Below are 21,222 nucleotides of genomic sequence, written 5' to 3'. Positions count from 1 at the left end.
TGTACTTGCCCCTGTAAATTAGAACAACAAAGACAAAATGTAATTGTAATGTTTATTCTAGAGTTACGTCTATAAAATGTCAGAAAATAGTGAAAAATGTCCACTGCCCAGTTTCTCAAAGTCAAGATGATGTCTTGAAATGTCTCATTTAGTCAGTCCAAAACCCAAACGTATTCAGTTTACAATTATAATAAATTGAGAAAAGCAGGAAATCTTAAAAACCATATTTTCTGATATTTTTGTGTTAAAAATCCCTTTAATGAATCTAAAATCTTAGATTTACTAGCCCGAAACGGCTTTCTACTTGAGCCAGGAAAGTGTGCAATCCTCATGGTTGCTGCTGACCCTGTTCACAGCATGCTGGTGCTCCTCTCTGCTTCTCCAAATTGGAAACATGCCAGCCTCTATCTATTGTAGGTAATACACTGATTACGTTCCCACTTCACTGTGACCCCACCTCAAACAATCTGAACTATCCCTTTATATGAAAACATGAGGTCAAAATATTGAGTTTTCTCTTTAAAAACTGTTTTTCTGCAACAGGGGGCACCACGTTGCTTCGGGTTTTCATTTACGGCCACCAGCTTGGGACACGTGTGGTTGCCATGTGACAGTTGCATGTTATGAATGTTACAGTCCTTCATAAGGAATGATCTGGAGACCAGTCAGGGACACAAGTGTTTGTGTTCCAGCTGGTCCCATTTCACTCCACTGTGCAACACGGGAGCAGAAAATACTGCAGTGCAGTAGCAGGGCATGATACAGCAGAAATGTGGAGCGCGGTTACAACAGTGAGCAAATTTTACTTGATTCAGTGAAATATACTCGCTGTCTCGTCGTCCCATTTCTACAAGAAGTTAAATATTTCAGGAGGAACACACGCTGTCTAAAATATTACACTCTGCAGAACTTTGTCTTACTGTCGCTGTGTCTCTGTCCCGAGCCTTTGCGCTGCTGACTGCTGCTGCTGTACTCACTCCTCTCCAGGGAGGACAGAGCGCTGTTCATCGCACCGCCGGCCTCTGTGCACCCCTGAGGGCCCTGCAACCTGTTCTCCTCTGGGGGCGGCTCTGGAGGTGGAGGCAGGTCTGAAACAAGGAGGAAAAAAAAAACATGCATGGAGAATTTTTTTATTAGCTGTGTTTTTCAGTCGAATTTTTATTGTCAGGTTTGTGTTACATAACTGCTTTAAAAAAAGAATGAGAGCAATTTGTTTTTCTGCACGTAATTGAGAGAACCAGAGACACACATTGTTGTTTTCCTTTAGAAAACAGGGGCAAATTTAAATTAACGCAGACTTTCTGCTTGTTAAAATGAGGGTCCTGACTGTGTGAGTCAGATGGTGAGCTGGTTATCTGGTAAACATATGGTGTGTGCAGAAAAAAGACAATCTGTAAGTTAAATCCATGCAAATAATCAGGAATTCTATAGCCTCACATGTTGCCTTTGTACCCCAGTTGTAGATATTCAATCACAGATGGTGTTGCAGAATATCTGTGCTGGGTTATTATGGGGTGTATTATTTCATTCACTGGCAAAGAGCAATGAATAGTGACGGAAAAGAACGGTGAACATGATTTTCTCTTTCGCAGTAGAGCTGCACATCCAGCTACTGAGAACATTTGATGTCCTGTGACAGCGTCATTGTCGTGCAAAATAATACCTTCTTGAGGAAATGTCAGTAATGAAAAACAGAAAATGTTATCGTTCCCCTCTCCCCGAGCAGAAATCCACTCACCTCCTTGTATATCTCTTCTGTACGCTGAACTCTTCGACACCTTTTTCTTTACTCGTGATTTTTGGTTGGGAGGAGTGCATGTATCTGCTGGGGAGCGACTGTGCACTGTTAGAGGAAAAAAAAACACAATCAAAAAGAGAACAGACATGGAGAATTTCATGTATTCATGCATATGGATTATTTAAATGACAAACAGCTAGTCAACATGATTCTAGGGTGCGTGCATACGTGATTGTTCAGCTTTCATGATCTTGTTTGCTAATGTGCCTTTGTGCGTGCGTGCAGGCGCCGTCGGCCACTTTACCGGGTGTAGTCGCGCTGCCGTTGTCTTCATTGAGAGCCGGCCCCTGGCTGTGGAGGCAGCGATGGGCAGGACTTTGGCACTGCAGCGTGCCAACCTCTGATGAGCCGTGATGCTGTTGGCCGGAGAGGTTGGGGTTGGACAGGGTGAGCGGCGGGCTCGGTGCCTGGGGGACTGGCACTGGACCGCAGGGTAACCTTCTGCTACGGGAAGTAAAAACGACATGTCACTGGAGAGAACAAATCAGGGGAACAGGAGGCTAAACCTTTGGTTCAGAGTGTGGTTTGCAAAAAAGAAGATATAAATTGTCTGCATGTTTTTTAGCCTCTGTCTCATATTTTGCTGTCTGTTTTAATTTTATCTGCTTCATTGTTATTTAAATGGATAATTTCACATGTGGCCAAAGGATTAGCCATTTGGCTAACAATGGCACATGTGGATCAATGTGCACTGTCACTGCAAAAATACAACAAATGAATAAATTACAGGCAATGGTGTAGTTTTCCCTAAGAAAACTACACACAGAGAGAACTGCTGTAACAAATCATAACTACAGTGCTATGCATATATGCTATAGTGTATTATTAATGTTTATAAGACATTATTCAATCTCATATACTTTGAATTTATAATCTGTTATGATACACTGCAGCAGTTCACTATGTGTCTTTATAACTGGCTAAAGTTACGGTGGTTATAATGAGCTGTGTTATAATGTGCTGCTGTTGTCACTTTGGGGTGGAGGTATAAAGTATTATGAATGCTGAAGTTATAATGCATTATGTCCACCACATTTATACAGAGTTTTTATAAAGCCCTATAAAAGGTATTATAATGCCATGTAGATGTGCTTATAATGCATAGAAAATGTTACCACAAAATGTTCCTTTTCCAAAGTTTTATAAATCCTTACAAATGCACTGTAGTGTCATATGAATGTGCTTATAAAGCATTATAAACATGACATTCATACAGGTGTTAATTTTTTTTTACCTTTTGCAAAAGAAAAGTGAAATTCTTGAACCAGTTGTCCTGCATGATTATAAACATTTAGAAAGAATTTTAAAAAAGCCTTATAAATGCATTATAATTTCTAATGAATGTGCTTATAATGCATTATAAACATGACTTACATCGGAAGTGTTAGAAATGTTGTTATTTTATCTTTAAAAAGTTACAGAACTGCTTTTTACATTGAAATGTAACATTTTACAATAAAAGAGCTTTTGATTTATTAAACAATGCTAAAAAAGAAGAGAGAGGAGACTGATTACTGAGTGTTATGGAGGAATTTCTCCATGTTGATAGTAACAACAACTGCACTGAAAAAACATCCATCTGTTAACTAAGCAGTAAACAGTGGACAGTAAAGACTCAGACAAACATGAGGAATCCAAGTGAAATAACCCTCTTTCCACAAAGCAGAGCAGAGGTTTGCGTTCAGCAAATCAGATGCAGTGTGTTGGTGCATGAGAAAAGTTCAGGGTCATGACTTAGTGCTGACATAAACAGTGGATTCAAATAGGAACACAACCATTATCTACCAGTCATGCACATACCGTGACAGCTGCTGGCTGTCTAGCTGGTTGAGGCGGGGGAGGTCGTGGGGGGCTCGGCTCTCCTCATGAGGCGACGGGGTGAGTGTGGCGGTGGACTGGTGACTGTAGGAGGTGGCGGGAGAGGAGGCGTTGTTCCTCTGCGGGGGACAGGGCCCGTCCTCGCAGCCCTCCATCAGATAGGTCCTCTCCGGGAGAGGGGGGCACCACTCCTCGTCGGAGCTGCAGAGAAGATGATGCATCGTGAGCGACGCGGCCGGATCTCATCTTTATGTGTTCTTAAAGGATATTGTTGAGGGCCTGCCTGTTGTCTCACTGGTGCCTTTAATTCCAGCTTGCTATGAGGCTATTTAAAGATTAATGCAGCTCTTTCAGGCTCCATTCAAGTCAGAGGGCCTTGCCGCTGGCAAAACTGCAGGAGGCTAAGCTTCCACCTGGGTGGGATTGCAGCTCTGAGTGTGATGCTGAGCGATAGTTTGCTCTGAGGTTGCAGAGAGCAAGTGTTAAGGAGGAACACAGCTAATTGTGTTTTAAGGGTGGAGAAAACAGCTAAATCACTAAAGCAATTGACCACAGCTGGGGTAATTGAGTTGTTAAAGCCAGAGGCGTCAGAGCCACGCTGGCTTCCATACTTAATGTGCCTGTTAGAGGTGACAGTAAGTCTAAATGATGATGTAGCAGTCTAATACTAATTTATAGAGCCGTGTGTGTGGGAGTCTGACTCACCCCAAGTCCATGTCCTCGTGCTCCAGGGGCTGCTCGTCCTGCTCACACTGTTCCAGCTCTCCGATGGGCGGAGGCGGGGGCAGCGCCTCCATCCAGGTCAGAGACGGGGTCTTGACAGCCTTCCCCATCGCCTTCTGCTTGGGCTTCCCTGTAAAAAAAAAAAAAAAAAAAACACAGGCAGACGAGAGAGAGAAACACAATGAGTCACCTGGAGAGGATACTCTGTCACACTGAGCTCATTCATCATGAGCATGATTTGACACATTTCCCAGCAGGCCTGTGGCTCAAAGATATGACTATAGGTGTGGGAGGAGGGCACAATGGAGCAGCGAAATGAGATTTTTAAAAGAACTATTTTCACGTGACCCTACAAAAAAGCTTCCTTCGCCTGTGTGCCGCACTGATGCTGAGTGAAGTGAATTTATTCATAGACAAGGGTGCACATTTACTTGTGTACTGTACTTTACTTGATTATTATTTTCTTTTTTTGGAAACTCGTGACTTTTATTTGATTATATCAGAAAGGCAAATACTGATTTATACTCCACTTCAATTCTATGAAGGCTCCTGTTACTTTGAAGCATGGCTTTGAAGTTTCTTGTCTTCTCTAAAATGTGATAGGCTGTATGCTGAGAAAAAAACAATCAGTAAAACTATTCCTCCGGGGTCAGTCAAGTTCAAAATGCTTGCTGCATTTCTTGAACAGCTCCCTTTGAACTCGGAGCTGGTAAGAGCAACGATGGCTACAACAGATAAAGACGACGATTCCTCCCTAGAGCAGCCGCTGCCGCATCTGAAGACCATGTTTGATATTTCTGAAATGAAGAAAGATTCATATCATTTTAAGTGTTCGCTTGACTACAAAAATTCGCTTTCCGACCCGAGAAAACATGTTGTCATATTCAAACCCTTTGTTTTATTCCAGATAAACATTTTTAACAAAGTTTTCTGTGCTTGTAGTGGTTGCAGTTTTTATGGATTTTTATGGATTTGCCCACCAAGTCATGTCATATTGGGAGCAGCTATGTGACTCCTCTGCTCGCATATCATGTTACGGATAGTTAGCTTGTCAAAACAAAGAGTTAGTGTTACTGACAAAAGTGAAAAATATATGTTTTAATCTTGTTAAATAAACACAGTAGTACAGTATCAGTGGGTACCGAAACTTGGTATCAAACAGGTCAAAAAGAAAGTGTACCTTTGAATACTTAAGTATTTTTAAAAGCAAGTACTCCAGTAAAAACTGAACAGCTTTAACTTTCGCTTTTCACACTCACAGATCACGTTTAAACACAGCAAAAGTAAAGAGGTTAGACAGAAAATATATGTGCAAAAAAATACTACAAAAATGGAAATTAGGATTTACAAGTAATGATGATTAATCAGTTCATCTTTCACTTCATGAAATGTTGGAAAACACACCATTTCCTAAAGCCCAGGGTGACATCTTCCAATTATTGTTTCTCAAGCCAACAATTCAAACACAAAAGTAATCAGTTTAATATAATGCAGCAAAGAAAAGTGGGAATTAAGAAGCTGGAACTAGACAATTATTGGTATTTTTGGAAAATAATTACCTAACTGATCATTTCAACTCTGATGGAAATAAATTATTATAGATAAATGTGAAAATATAATAGAAAACTATTGTCCAATAAATGCAGAATATGAGACATCCTACAGTCATAATAACATTTGAAAAGCTAAGAGCAAAACAGAAAAGATGTTTGATATCATTTAATATCTGGTGGCGAAGCTGGAAAAGGCTAAATCAGGATCAGGAGCAGTGTTTGAATAGAAGAACGGTGGCAAACTGCTGCCAGACAATGCATTGCTTTTAAAATCTAGCTCTGCATGCTGGGAACTAAACAGCTGTAGCATTAAGTTCTGCCTGTACTGAACAAAGACAGTAAAGGTCACGTTCACTGTGCCCTCCTCACCGTTGCAGCGGTCCGGCTGGGCGTACTGAGCTCCAGATGGTCCCGGCTGGGTGATCCAGTGTCCGTCATCCTGCTGCTCGCCGCTGAGGGCCGGCGCCTGCGTCTGGTTGGTGAAGGGCATGATGGAGGTGGAGGCGTAGGGGGTGGTGGAGGTGTGCTGGGCGTACGTGAAGCTGTGCAGGTCCTCGCTGGTGGCGTCGATGGTGCTGTAGATGGGACCTTCGGTGGAGCCGCCCATGCTGTACTTCTCAGTCTGGTTCAGGTAGTTGGAGATTCCAGCTTCTACACGGGGTGGAGGAAATATTTAGCATTGTTATTTCTTGCTTTATTCTGAGTCTTTTAGCTTGGTTTTGTTAAGTTGAATGCTTCTATGTATCAATGACGCTTCAACTTCACTAGTAAACTTTAAAGCTTTTACATGAGTACATTAATACAAAAACAGACAAACTAGTCTGTTGAAGCAGCATCCTACCATTGTAGTATCTCTCAGCTGTGTCGTGATTGGTTGTGCAGCAGTTGACGGCCTCTTTGCCGCTGTGGACCAGGTTGGTGGTGGGCCAAGAGTCTGCCAGCCACGGGTAGTTGCCCATGTTGCCTCCCAGCACGCCGGGCCTACAGAGACATTCTGGCATTAATTTAAGAACATGGCGGGACACAGTACAAAAGCAACAACTGTCCAGATGGAGATACAAAGAGCGGCAAAGAAAAAGCTGCATGAATAGACCAGTGAGAAACATTCGCTATCATCAGTCCAGTCTACTGATGACTGTGACTTTAGGCAGAATACAGATACACAGCAGAATATGAATGTTGGTATAATTTAATTACCTTCCATTGAGTCCTGATCCTTCTCCATGAGGAAAACCAACTGCAGAGGACAGAGGAACAGACAGAGGGATGAGGAGGGATGGTTGCTACATTCTGTGGCCTAATTGCTTATATTTAAAAATGTCATCCTATTTTTATATTTTAGTATAGTGTGTGCAGTGTAGTAAGAGAGCATGTAAGTAAGTGAAGAAGTAAGTCAGTAGTAAGTAAATAAGAGAATAAGTAAGTAAATATGCAAGTATCTAAGTAAGTACATCACTCAGTAGTACTTAAGTATGTGTGTCGGTAGTAAGTAAATAAGAACATATGTTAGTAGTAAGTAAGTATGTAACTAAGTCACTCAGGAGTACGTAAGTATGTGCGTCAGTTGTAAGTAAATAAGTGCATATGTAAATAGTAAGAAAGCAAGTATGTTAGTAAGTAAATAAGTGAGTGAGTCACACAGTTGTAAGTAATCAAGTATGTAAGTCAGGAGTAAGTAATAAAGTAAGTCAGTAGTAAGTATGTAAATAATTAGCTAAGTAAGTACATAAAGCAAGTATGTAAGTTAGTAGTAAGTACACATGTATGTAAGTAAATAAATAAATGTTAAGTAAGTAAGTACATAAGTAAGTCTGTCAGTCAGTAGTAACTAAGTAAGTACATTAATGAAGCCCCCTGAGGCAACTTGTGATTTTGGGCTTTACAAATAAAATTTGACTTAATTTGAATTTGACTTGAAAGTACATAAGTAAGTAACTATGCCTGTAATTAAGTAAGTTGGTTAGCACAAATAAGTCAGTGAGTAAGTCCGTAGTAAGCAAGTAGTAAATAAGTACATAAGTAAGTCAGTAAGTGAGGATGTAAGTACTAAGTAAATAAATAGGTTAGTAAAGTAAATAAGTAAGTAACTAAGTATGTAACTACGCGAGTAAGAAAGTACACAACTAAGTAAGTACATAAGTAACTAAGTAAGTAAGTAAGTTGGTAAGAAAAAAGTAAATAAATAAGTATAGCAGCATTTCTCATTTTGGGATCAAGTAATTAAGTCATGTGTGACTCAGTCTGTGTATCTACTATATTATGTAAGATCAGCTGTTCTTATTTCCACAGAAATGTTTTCAGTTCCATCAGGTTTGATGTATCCACTGTGTATCCACACTAAATCATGCATCTGTTCCTCTGAACGGAGTCTCTCATGGTCAAGTAACATATGAGTAAGAGAAAGCACTGCTGCAGTAAATGACACAGCACACTACTACTTATGTACATTATGTAGAGGTGTTATACAAGTACTCAAGGCCTAATTTAACCAATGTGAGGAAACACTGTGGCTATTTTTCCTGTTTTTACTAAATGAATCACACTTGCTCCCAGATGTATTTAAATGTGAAACGCCTTGGGCTACAATTGAATGCCACTTTAGGTAATTCACACGACTTCTGCCAGAAGTGCCAGGTATCATATCAGACAGCAGCCAGAAAGAGCCTCGGGTCAATAACAAAAATACCATTCCACACATCTTAATCATTCCTCCTGACCTGCGGGTGTGTAGGCGAAGGAGGCGGTGTAGTGGCTCAGCTCCTTCCTCTTCTTGCGCCGGCAGTAGATCCACACGCTGAAGCCCATGAGGATTACCCAGCAGGCTCCACCGATGCCCGCAATGAACGCCGGCTGCTTGACCACGTCGGTGATCTGCTCGGCCAGGCTCACGCTGCTCTCCTCGCCGCTGTCGCTGGTGCCTCCGCCACTTCCGCCGCCGCCTGGTGCAGAGGGCTGGTCAGCAGGTGGCTCTGGAAGAATAAATTTAGCATTTTCTTTGTTAATCTGTTGTTTTTTCCATCTGGTGCATTTCATTTATTTATTTAACTCCAATATTTTTGAAGACAAATGCAATAATCCATCCTAACCAAAGCCTAAAGCAGGTGAGAAATGATAGACATTGTGCTATATATCAGTGGACTCACTGATGAGGACAGACACCGGCTGACTGCGAGTTCCGATGCCGGCGCTGGTCACCGCCGCCACCTCCACCTGGTAGGGCACGCCGGGCATCAGGCCTTTCAACATCGTGGACAGCGTGTTTCCGTCCACCGTCCTGTTGATGTAGTAGCGCGTCTGGTTGTCGCCGCCGCCGCTGCCCACGCACCAAACCTGGTTGGGATACGCAGAGTTGGGAGTGAATTTGTTATGCAGATCAGTTCAGTCTCTGGTGTGGTTTTAGATCCATGTCAGTGTACGTTCCTCAGCTGAGAGTGTATTTGCATTTTCCTTCACTGATGAAATAGTTAACTATAGGCTGCAATATTGGATCTGTTCAAAACGACATCAAAGCACAGTCAGATGTTCCCTGTGTTAAATATACAGTAGTCATTGAACTTGAGCAGCAAGCAGTGTGCTGTACTCTCTATTTGAAGTCTTAAAAACACAGCCATTTTCATCTCCTTTGACAAGGAATGAAAAAATATTAGGGTCATCTTCCTGAGTTTGAACTGCAGCCTCCTCTGCTCTACCCACAATCCTCCAAAAACCTTCAAAAAACTTCATCTAATCTACATATTTCTGTGGCTAGTGCAAAATCATTTAAGGAAATCTCATTATGAATCCATTCAAATATGTTGAAGTATGTGCTGCATGCTGAGGTGTTTACCCTGTACTCCTGGATGATGCCGTTCTGCATGCGGCTGGGTGGAGGCTCCCAGGAGACGCTGATGCTGGAGCTGTTGCTTAGCTTCACTGTTGTCACTGTAACAGCTCTGGGCGGGGCGCTGGGGACTGTGAGACGAGAGGGACAGCATTCATTTCAGTTCATCAACATCCTTACAGTGAGCACAGTGAATGGAATAACTGTTTGACAAACACATGTATTGGTATTTTGCATTTCAGCACACTGAGATGTGCACAAACACCCCATGTTAACAATCTTCACACAGTGTCATCCAAAAATAAGATAAAAAGTAACACTGATAATGAACCTATAAACAATTATATTAATAACAATAATCAAAAAATAACTTTAAAGGACAAAATTAATTTGTAATGACTAGATGTAAGCAGCATATTAAAACAAAAACAAAGCTGGTACAAAAGATGCCTTCGATTATGCGATCATATCTTTAATAATAATCTGGCACAGTTACACCTAGTTACTTTCCAAAACATGTCAGAATTTTTCATTTATTTTACAAAGGCCTTCCTTCCACTGTAAAATTTTTTAAATATATTTATTCATTTGAACGTTGAACTTTCAGTGTTAGTACCAGGCACAAGGAAAAATACATCAGGTGAGGAAGATTTTGAAAACAAAGTTGAAATGTTCAAAAATAAATTTAAGCGTTGGGGGAAAAAAGTCCCAAATAACAAAGGCAAAACTGAAATTGAAAAACCGTCCAAAATGTAGAAAATACTCAAATTATTGACAAAAAAGTTGCAAATGTCAGGGACAAAGTTGAAATGTTGAAAACAAAATTGATGCAGTATTTCTGCTTTATTGTTGACATTTTAACTTAATTTTCAAAATAAATATATTTAAAAAAAAAATGGCCTTAATATGGAAGTTTGTCTTAAGTTTCAACATCTCAACCATCTTCTCATAATGTCTAATACTCTTCAGTATGAATCTCAGAGAACAGAGCGAGAACCATTTGGACATTATGGTAGTTTGGCTGATACTCTGATGTATGTGTGTACTGATAATCTGTACTGCGGGACATTAAATCTGCAGTTAATAGTTTGAAACTTCATGTCATACCTGCTCACACTGAATAAAATACTGATTAACAAGTGAGAACTAAACATTTAAGCTGCAAAAACCAAACAGCTCATGGCGAGAAAAGTGCGGACTTGTACAACACAAGTCCAGAGACATGAAAGTGAGTTGTAGCAGGAGGGGAAATGAAGTTTTATCGAGTGCTTTAAAAAGTTAATAATGTTTTTTTGTCAGACTAAGCTACTCAGACGGGTCGATCCAAAGTCTATAAGCGCTGATGGCAGAAAAAAAAAATTGCCTGCTCCCTTGTTTTTAATCTAGAGTTTGCATCAACCAATATAAAGCTGCTGTGAACCTCAGGCTGCAGAATTTGCAGTGTGGAGGCTGAATTTAATGAAAATAGGGATCAATATAAATGAACCCAAATTGCAGAGGATATAAAATTAACCCCAAAATGAGATAACATTACTGAGATTCATGTGGTGTCAGACGGGCTAATGAACAGCCATTTTCAAGGCCCCGCAATGTCAAAGAAAACCTGGCCTAGTTTATTAAAAGAGGTTTTTCTTTCTTTCTTTGTGGTGCAGACGCCTTTCAAGAGATTTAATACCTTCTTCTGGGGTTCGAACCAGTAATGTTCGGCTGTCCTTGCCCTGGAATTCATCGAAGTAGGGACGGATCTTTATCTCGTACTCAGTTCCTTTGAGCAGGCTGGTGAGGACGGTGCTGCGTTCGGAGGGGGAGTTGATGTCCTGGAGGAGCCAGGTTCCCCCGCTGGGTCGGTAGAAGAGACGGTAGCCCTGGACGAACTGGGACTGACGGTCAACCTGATGGTGGGTGACACAGGAGGGAAAATTAGAAAAAGACGGACCTTAAAAATCTCCTTCCCTGAATAAAAAAAGGCTCCACTCACAGTCCAGGACACTCGGATGGAGGCTGTTGTCAGCGTGACGGGGTCCTGCAGCTGGACGGCCACCTCTCCCAGCTCCCTCTGCACCTGCCTGTGGTCCACCCCCTGACCCGTGGGACTCACGTCTGAAGGAAAACACACAAATTCACTTCTCCGTAAGAGTGCTGCTGCCGGTGCATTAGCGCAGTCATGTTTTATTTGGCGGCAGAGAGGTGCAGACTGACCTTGCGTTCTGACGGGCTCAGAGATGGGGCTCGGGTCGCTCAGGCCGTAGGCGTTGACAGCTCGGACGATGAAGAGGTAGATGGTGTTGGGGAGGAGGCCGGTGATCGTGTGTGTTTCCATCTTGACCATATCGGCCACAGTCTGCCATGTGCTGCCTGCTGATTGGCTGTAAAAGGACAGGGATAGAAAAATTATGATGTGATATTTTCCAACCAAATTTGAAATCTAAGACAACACAGGTACTAATGTATCATCTCAACTTTACCTCTGCTCTACACGGCTTTTCACAGCTGATACTTGTACACTGAAACCTCCTGCACATTAACATTTATAGAATTTATGCACATGACTGTGTAATATGTCATGTAGGCTGCACTTCAGTGTTGTGAGGTGGAGCAAATTTTTTATTATTTTCTACAAAGATGTAACAAATGATTGTTATGCAAATTCATTAAATCATTCATTCATTCATAAATCCATAATGAATGAATGATTGAATGATTGATTGATTATTTGGTTCATAAACCATTAGGGAAGAGATGGAAAAAAAACAACCTGTTGGAAATATAATTATGACCGTCCGTATTCTTCCTGTTGACACTTGATTTGATGTTTACATTTACAGCAGTTATGTTTACATTTATAGTAGTTGTTTACAAATACAACTGTTATATATATATTTAAAAACACTGTTCATATCTATAGCAGTTGTGTTTATAAATGCAGCTGTTATGCTTATATTTCTACAAGCTGTTTACATCTACAGCAGTTGTGTTTACATTTACAGCAGTTAGGGTTATATTTATAACAGCTGTTTACATCTACAGCTGTTGTGTTTACAAATACAGCTGTTATACATATATTTAAAACCATTGTTTACATTTACAACAATTATATTTATGTTTACAGTTGTTTACATCTCTGGCAGTTACGCATACATTTACATTTATTACATTTATATTTACATTTTCTACTATTTTTAAACAGTTCTTTTAACTTTGTATTGTCTTGGTATTTTTACACAGTCTGTCAACATCTTTAGCCAGACCTGAGGAATCCTATGGGATCAGACAAATTTTTTTTACATGATAGCACACATATATTTTATACAGCCCTGTGTAGGCTCTTGCATAGCTCTGTGTAGTCTCAGTCATTCTGTGTAGCCTCCATGTAGCTCCTGGAGGGACACTGTTTAATTTTTCTCTCTACTTGCTGTATATATTTGAAATGACAATTAATACAGTCTGCAGTCTGATTGGTTTATATGTTTTTGTTTTTTATGGGGTAAATGTACAATATTTGTCTATGAAGTGTGGAGTATAAAGTGGTGCAAAAAGAAGATACTCAGGTAGGACAGAAGTACCTCAAAAAACTTCATTAAATGCACATTCCACTATACAACTACATATACAGAAGAGTGGCTCATGCTGCACTGAGGAGTGCTTTGCAATGCTGATTTGAAGTGCAGCCACACAATTAAACAATGCATGAGAAGATCTCCAGGCGATAGCAGCATCTATTTTTGTCTTCCTCTAATATTTCTTATCTGGTAAACAATAGCAGATGTGAGCAAAGTCACCCGGTTCAGAGAAGTTTGTGCTCATAGAAGATCTCCTCCAAATGATACAATTTGCTGTGCTGATGAATAATGTAATGAGGCTTGTAAGAAGGCACAGCTGCCGACAGGAAATGAGGGCATGTTCTTAGCCTTGTGGCACTCCCCCAGATGCATTATCCTGCCACCCCTCAACCCCGTCCCGGTCCCTCTTCCTCCCCGTCTCTCCCTGCCTCTCTGTGAATTTACTGTCACCTTGGCAGAGCAGCAGTCACAAAGGCCTCCCCGACCATTTGTTTGACACTTTTAGATTTTCCCCAAGGGTGCTGTGAGGGTTTGTGGTGAACTAGCACAATTAGACCAAAGAGGAAAACGACTCATGAATACTCATCTCCTGTGTGTGAGCGTAGGCTGCACTGTGGAAGTGCTACAGTCAAGGTAACTTTGTGCAAGAGATGCTCGGAGGGAGTTCATACACTCATACACAAGGCTGTGGCCCCAAAAAAGAGAAAATGAATGCAGGCCCATGAGGAGAATGGAGAGTCTGCCTTTGTACATTAAATAAACACTATTCCACATTGCATATGTATACACACACACATACACACAAGCCCCGACCTCGCGCTCTTCCCTGTGCTCCTACAAACAAACCTTAGCACCTCAGGCATGGAAATGTTATTGCAAACATCCCAGCGGTCCCCTCCAGCTGCTTTATAAAGAATCAGTTTGCGTTACTCGGAAACGCTCTGCTGCCGCCCACGGGCCACGGTGGACGTCTGGATCTGATTAAGCTCTGCCAGTGCGCCCCTCTTTATCGAATTGGAAGGACACATTTCCACAGAACGCTGCCTGTCTTCATCTGGAGGCCTCCTCCCATCCGCAGAGCCACCCATCCTGCTCAGCTAAATCTACTTTGTCCCCCCTAATTAATCCAAGGTGGACCTCCTCTCAGGTGGCAGGACCTGAAGGGTTCTCAGAGGTGCGTTCAGGTTCATGTCTAGATTGTGTCGAGATTAGCCATGAGAACAAGACAGACCGCAGAGTCCTTTCATATGTCTGTCACTAGGAGCTGTATGCATGTGTCTGAGTTCTTAAACAAGTTTTGGTGACTTGTCATGACACTGAACTGCACAACTTTGTTGAACCAAATGATGCTGCAACTATAAACTCCATTACTACCTGTCTTTTGGCAACAAACACACAGATGAGCAATAATTTCTTAAAGTTAAATATGAACAAAACTGAAATTCCTACTAATCAGCCTAAATGGGACTCAATAATAATTATTGCCTGCTTGCTCAGGACAAATAAAATGGTAAATCCAGCCCAACCAGGAAAGTGTTAAAAAAAAAAAAAAATTAAACTATTAGTCTATTTTGACAATTGATTAATGATTAAAGTAATTTATTATGCAAAAATGGCAGAAAATGTTGGTTTTGGCCTCTAAAAATATGGAGATTTCATGCTTTTCTCCATTTGTTACAATATTATCGCTTTCGCCTTGGAAACACACCTGAAGTATGACTATTTATAAATTAAAAAGATGTTGAAAAACTGATTCATGCCTTTATTTCAAGCTGACTCGATTACTGTAACTTAAGCTCATTCAAAACTCTGCAACTCAACTATTAACCAGAACCAAAAGAAGGGATCACATTAGTCCAGTTTTAGCTGCTCTGGACTGGCTTCCTGCAACATTTAAAACTCCTTACATACAAAGACCTTAATGGAACGAGGCTACATCGCTAATTCCCTTGTTCAATACCAGGGACACTGCGATCATCTGCAGCTGGTTTCCAGAAACAGTTGAAAGAAAATCAGGGGTTCAGCCTTTGTCAATTATGGCACAAAGTTATGGAGCACACTACCTACAGATATCAGGGACGCCAGTTCACAAAGTATTTTTCAAAGAAAGCTAAAAAGGTGCTTCTTCACTTTTCAGGCTTTTCACTAGCTGACTTTTCTGATACAGGCTTCATGCTCTCCTTTGCACTAATATACTGCACTACTTTTAAAATGATTTTTTACATTCCATGCTCTCTATTTAAAACTTTATATTTTGGGTTTTATTCTCAAACTTCTATATTATTACTTATAGTATTCTATCCCTCTTTTTATGACCATTCTATGCCTATCTTCATGTGAAGAACTCTTTTCTCATCTCTTAACTGACCAAACTGCCCTATAAAACCAGGAAGAAAATGTAACATTCCTTGTACATTTTATTCACCAAATTGTCCTGCTTGTGTTTTTTGTGAATTGAGTCTTCTTTTCAAGGTCTGATAATAATTAATAAATGCGGAGACTCGACTCACTTTAAAAAGCAGCAAAGCATGAAAGAATTTCATTAGTCTGAGCTTTAGTGAAGCTGTTTAACTGTCCCAAAATGAAAAGGTTTTCTATTCAGGCAAGACCAATACTTTTGCATTAGAAATGTCACATTTTAAGAGGAACCTTGACTGCTAAATAAAGAAGGGGACACTTTGACAAAATTAATTGCTGAAAAGCCTACAGGCGAGACTGAAAAATCTCATTCATCCTCGATGAATGATGGCTGTGAAGATGTACTGATACCAGGTGGAAACTTTGCAGCAGCTTAGGTTTTCACGAAACTCACCTGAAGGCCTCGATGATGTATGAGGTGACAGCGGCTCCTCCCTCGTGGGCGTTGGGTTGCCAGGTCAGAGAGACGCTGTTCTTGGACACGTCAGTGACTATGGGTTTGTGCGGCGGGCCTGGCAGCTGGAAGGGCTCCGTGGCCTGAGACACAGATGTGTCTGCACTCTCTGGATGGCGAGGGAGGAAACAAAGATGGAGGCAGGAATGAGGAGGGGGGGGGATATAAAAGCGGAGACAGGACGTGCACAGGGTGCACATTTGATTAAACTGTAACATCCACCTTTAGCATTAGCGTTTCATAATGTCCCCTGTAATCCTGTTAACATTGACTCAACATTTGCATCAGCGTCGCTACAGGCTCAGTTCTAACACACTTTACAATTTTGCTTTGCTTCATGACAACTATTAGATCTTAACTAACCATTACGACGCTAATAGTCAAATAACAAACTAAGGTGTCATCAGAGGAGCTTGTTAAGTCGTTACTCCTTCATTTAATACCACTAATGAAATCTCTACAGCTTGAAATATTTTATGTACTAAAGCTTGATGGGATGTGGAGAATAGCCTCACAAAGCACTATGGTTCAGATGACAGTGTGCTTTGAGCTGCAGCGTCGGCGGCTGATGATATCTCTCCATTACAAAGCAAATGACAGCATGTTTTAAACTTCCCCAGAAAACTGCTTCAAATTCATGGACTTACAGACGTTAATATTTGCTGTTAGACAGCCTTTTTCAGAGAGTAAACTGGCGATGTATAAGCTAAATATCACTCTCTGCAAAGCCACCAGTGAAACAAACAAGCAAAAACAGTCATTTTACCTCACCACAATACAGCAGCTGAACAAAATATCTCCTTCACTCTCTGATTTTGTCAAGCGAAAGTCACTTGACAAAATCAGTAAAATTCAAAAAACAAAAACTTTTGCACACCTGTAGGTGGTCAGATAGATAAGAGAAGACCACACTGTAAAAAATTAAGAGAAAAAGTTTTGAGAAAAAACAAAATTTCATGGCTGTGTACTGCAATAGCCCAACTCAAACTCATTAATTTTTTAAAAAGTTTGATCAGCAACTGTTTCTTTGTTGAGACAACTTAGTTTCCTTCTTTAGGTAAACTTGGACCTTTGAGTTTAAGAAACCCCCATAAATTGCATTTCAGAAGTGAAGGTGAATAATGGTTAATATTTTAATATTTTCAGTTAAAACCATTTAATTTTCAGGCACTCAAACAATGACAAATACAGATCACAGCTCATTTTCTTTAGTTTCTAAAACTTAAAGATTCAAGCTTGTCTAAAGAAGAAAAGTAAATTATCTCAACTGAAGATTATAGGTTAACAAAACTTTTTTTTTCAAAACTCAAGAGTTTGATTTTGCTTGAAATTTCTAGTTGTCTCAACTACTTTTTTTCCCTAGTGCATAGGTTGAAAATGACCAAACTGACCTGTAGTGTTCTCCTTTACACCTGTCGATCTACAAGTGTGCAAAAGTTTTTGTTTTTTGAATACTGCTGACTTTGTCAATGGAGTCTGGTTGCTTTGGAGAGAGACATATTTGGTTTATATAACAGTGTTAGCTGTCTGATGGCAAGGTAAAAGCAGAGTAAATATTCTAAATCTAATATTCTAATAGGTGGCTAAAATCGGTTTTGCTGCTGACCCCGTCCACAGCAGTACATCGCTCAACTTCCTGCATCGGTGCTCCTGCTGCTTCTGTGGGTAATACAGTGACTATGGATTAGTACCTCACACAATTCTACTTCAACTGGTCCTAACTGTCTCTTTATGTGTTTTAATTGGACCGAGCTGCTTGTTTCATGGTCACAATGGACACTATCTTGTAAGTTAGACTTTAACACAAAGATCCCACATTAAGAATTACTTCTCAGTGTGTGCTTTTTTTCTTATCAGCAGTCACACTTTAATCTAAAACTGATCATTTGTACTGTTAATTAAAAACAGTAAAAGTGTCACACAGTGACTTTTTCAAAGTTTTTCACAATTAATAACAGCTCAGAAATAAAGGAGCGATTATAGACACTTCTATTTTCAGCCAGATGAAAATGGTTTCCTTTAAATCATATAGCTCTGTGTTGTTGTGCGTCGCCACTTCATACAGTTTCTATTTGCATGTATTTAATTCACGCAGAGACAATTTACCTTTGACTGTGAGCACTCCACTCCAACTCGTCTCTCCACTGGAGCTGGAAGCCAGGCAGGTGTACACCCCAGAGTCCGTTTCCTGGCAACAGTAAAATGTGTATCATTAGTTCAGCAAGCATGTGTGTGTGTGTGAGTGAGGCCGTGATACTATGTTAATGTACCCATTACCAGTGATTGAGACTAAATGTCATATCTCTCAAACCAGAATGTTTGTACTCAGAATACTGAGCAGAGGGAAGTTGGCGTGGATGAAGAGCTGGCAGAGCAGAGAGCTGTTATTCACACAAAGCCGACCAAGTGACTCTTTCCACTTTCACATCAAAGTAAGATTGGCTTTTTAGTATCAGTGTGAAGCAGCTTGTAGCTCCCATCGGTGCCAATATGTTTAAAAAGCGTATCTGTAACTCTGTCATCGCCTTTTGTCTTCCTGTCTTTTTCTGCATGGTTATAGCATCATGATGAGGTCATGGAAGACGCCTCTCAATCCACGCATGAAAAACCAGAGATGACATCAAATATACTGATCTGCCACAACATTAAAACTGCTGGCAGGTTGTTCATCTCGTCTGTGAAGACTCAGTCATCCGGGTCACGGCCTTTCTCTGAGCTATACAAAGGCTTCTTCAGTTCTAACTAAGTAGTCGGGAGTTCAGAGCCTGGAAGCCTTTCAGATTACAGGTGAAATATCTTCAAGAACCTCAGCTGCCTTTGTATAGCTCCTAGAAACTGATCATCTCATTCCAATGGCCCCTGTCAAGGGGTCCGATATAATAGGCAGTGAACTGTCAGGTCTTGAAGTTCATATGTTGGAGGCAGGAAAAATGGGCAGCTGCAAGGACCTGAGCAACTTTGACAAGGGCAAAGTGTCATGGCTAAATGATTAAGTCAGAGCATCTCCAAAACCACAGGTATTATGGGGTGTTCAAAGTATTCAGTTGTCAGTACTGACCAAAAGTGGTCCAAGGAAGGTGCCCAAGACTCACTGACGCATGTAGGTGGCAAAGGCTACTCCATCTGGTCAGCACAAGAGCCACTGTGGCACAAATTGCTGAAACAGTGAATTCTGGATCTGATAGAAAGTTTACAGACCACACATTGCATCACACTCGGATGCATACAGGGCTGTGTAGCTGGAGGCCGATACCTCTTTTTCGCTCATGGCAGTTCCAGGGCCGGTTCAGAGCCAGTGCCCAGTTTCAAATTAGAACCAATTTTCTTCCAGTGTCAACGGCCTAAGAACTGGCTCTCGGCCTGGAAAACTGGTTCAAGATCAACACCAACAATTTGTTGATCTAGAGCGGGATTTTTGTGACCAAAAAGACTGGCTAAAACGAATGTTTTATAAAATCCAAAGAAGAAGAAAAAAAAAAATTATTCAGCATGAATGTTAGACGATGGAGTCCGCCATCGTGGACTCTCTTAGATGGCTGTCTTGCCCACGGACAGACAAATATCTTCTTAGAGGGTTCCCAAGTTGAACCAACTCTGAACTAACCTGGCTCCATGTTGATAGAAAGGAGATAAGAAGTCCCATGCTGGACCCCGCCCACTGCCCAAAGCACCCACAATGAGCACGTGACTGTCAGAAATGGACCATGAAGCAATGGAACAAGTTGGTCTGGTTTTGACAAGGTGTTGACTTGGCCTCCAAATTCCCCAGATCTCAATCCAATTGAGCATCTGTGGAATGTGCTGGAACAACCAGTATGATCCATTGAGGTTCTGCCTCACAACTTACAGAACTTAAGGGGTCTGCTTCTAACGTCTTGGTGACGGATACCACAAGGCACCTTCAGAGGTCAGAGCTGTTTTGGCCGCATGGGGGGGAACTTGGCAGGTGGTTTTCATGTTGCGGCTGATTGGAATAAGTATCTGGGATGGAAACTAAGCACGCATTGCTGACAACAGGGACACAATTACTCATGCATGAACAGATATAATAACATAAAGATGAAAATTTTAGTCCTCAGACAGGTGAACTTTAAAGGCACATGGGGTAATGCGAATCGATTTCATTTGCATGATTTGGATGTGAAGTGACATCATGAATTTTGATAGATCTTCCTCTTATTCATCAGTAACATGGTGATAATATTTGAATTTCATAAGCCAATTCACTGGGCATGTTTATCTAAACGTGTTCATCGTTATTCTTTCATAGCTTCTCTTGGGCATCAATTATTGCTAATTGCATATGAATATTTGCATTCCATTAAGCATACCTTAATATAACATCTGCACTAATTAACTGCTTCTACTTGGACATTTTGTCAATTGTAGTTATTTCAATTTTTTCATAAATGATATATTCTCCGTGGACCTATTTGAAGTCAGAGCTAAAGTCAAGCTGGTGGCTTTTATGTTCCTCGTCTGATTGCTACACGGCAGAGGAGGAGAGTTAAAGGAAGGATCAAAGGACAGAATTTTAATGACCAGCTAGAGGTCTAGAAATTTCTGAGGAGCCAGTCTTTATACTCAACAGCTACTTAGCATTCTGGACAGGCTATGAGCAGATGTAATTAAGAGGTGTGTGATAAATGTGCCTGTGCCTGTGTGTGTGTGTGTGTGTGTATGCACATGTGAATGCTGGCTATTAAATTTTTTGGGGAGGCAAGCCAAAAGCTAGACGGGCTGTGAAATTACTTACAACAGAGGGAGATGTTGGGGGTCTCTACACTGGGGAATCTGTCAATGTGACACTGAGGTAGTAACAACTCGCCTCTGAACATGTGTCTGTTGCTTTAGCTTCATTGCTCCAGGACATTCTTTTTTTTTGTCTTTCGTTGTTTCCTTCTTTGTCTCTGTCTTTTTTCCTCTGCTTCATTTATAGTTTCAAGGGGATGTTCAGAAAGAAAACCCCTTCATTCATTTTAAAGGCGAACCTGGCTCAGCCTTTTACTGCTACGCAATGCAATGTCATCAAGGCACTTTATTAGCCAATCAAATATGTGCAAATGCTCATTCCTAGT

The 21,222-nt window shown here is 40.9% G+C and overlaps 1 protein-coding gene across 1 annotated transcript in view; it reads right to left on the bottom strand.

The window, feature by feature from the left end:
* The window catches only part of robo3 (roundabout, axon guidance receptor, homolog 3 (Drosophila)), a 234,745-nt gene that overhangs the window by 6,668 nt on the left and 206,855 nt on the right, over positions 1-21,222 (bottom strand). The window contains exons 10-25 of the mRNA XM_084730686.1: positions 18,251-18,332; positions 16,085-16,253; positions 11,912-12,078; positions 11,691-11,812; positions 11,388-11,604; positions 9,719-9,843; positions 9,036-9,222; positions 8,610-8,861; positions 7,090-7,129; positions 6,734-6,873; positions 6,262-6,543; positions 4,322-4,469; positions 3,599-3,817; positions 2,043-2,242; positions 1,739-1,843; positions 921-1,088 (exon numbers count right to left, since the gene is read on the bottom strand). Coding sequence (XP_084586812.1) covers positions 921-1,088; positions 1,739-1,843; positions 2,043-2,242; positions 3,599-3,817; positions 4,322-4,469; positions 6,262-6,543; positions 6,734-6,873; positions 7,090-7,129; positions 8,610-8,861; positions 9,036-9,222; positions 9,719-9,843; positions 11,388-11,604; positions 11,691-11,812; positions 11,912-12,078; positions 16,085-16,253; positions 18,251-18,332 — 2,623 coding nt within the window. The remainder of the gene's footprint in view (positions 1-920; positions 1,089-1,738; positions 1,844-2,042; positions 2,243-3,598; positions 3,818-4,321; positions 4,470-6,261; positions 6,544-6,733; positions 6,874-7,089; positions 7,130-8,609; positions 8,862-9,035; positions 9,223-9,718; positions 9,844-11,387; positions 11,605-11,690; positions 11,813-11,911; positions 12,079-16,084; positions 16,254-18,250; positions 18,333-21,222) is intronic.

Source organism: Lutjanus erythropterus, chromosome 11 (assembly GCF_056507025.1).
Source record: "Lutjanus erythropterus isolate fLutEry1 chromosome 11, fLutEry1.hap2, whole genome shotgun sequence".
NCBI classification, from domain to species: Eukaryota; Metazoa; Chordata; class Actinopteri; order Lutjaniformes; family Lutjanidae; genus Lutjanus; species Lutjanus erythropterus.
Note: the sequence above shows the minus strand (reverse complement) of the source record. Positions and strands in the feature narration are given on the sequence as shown.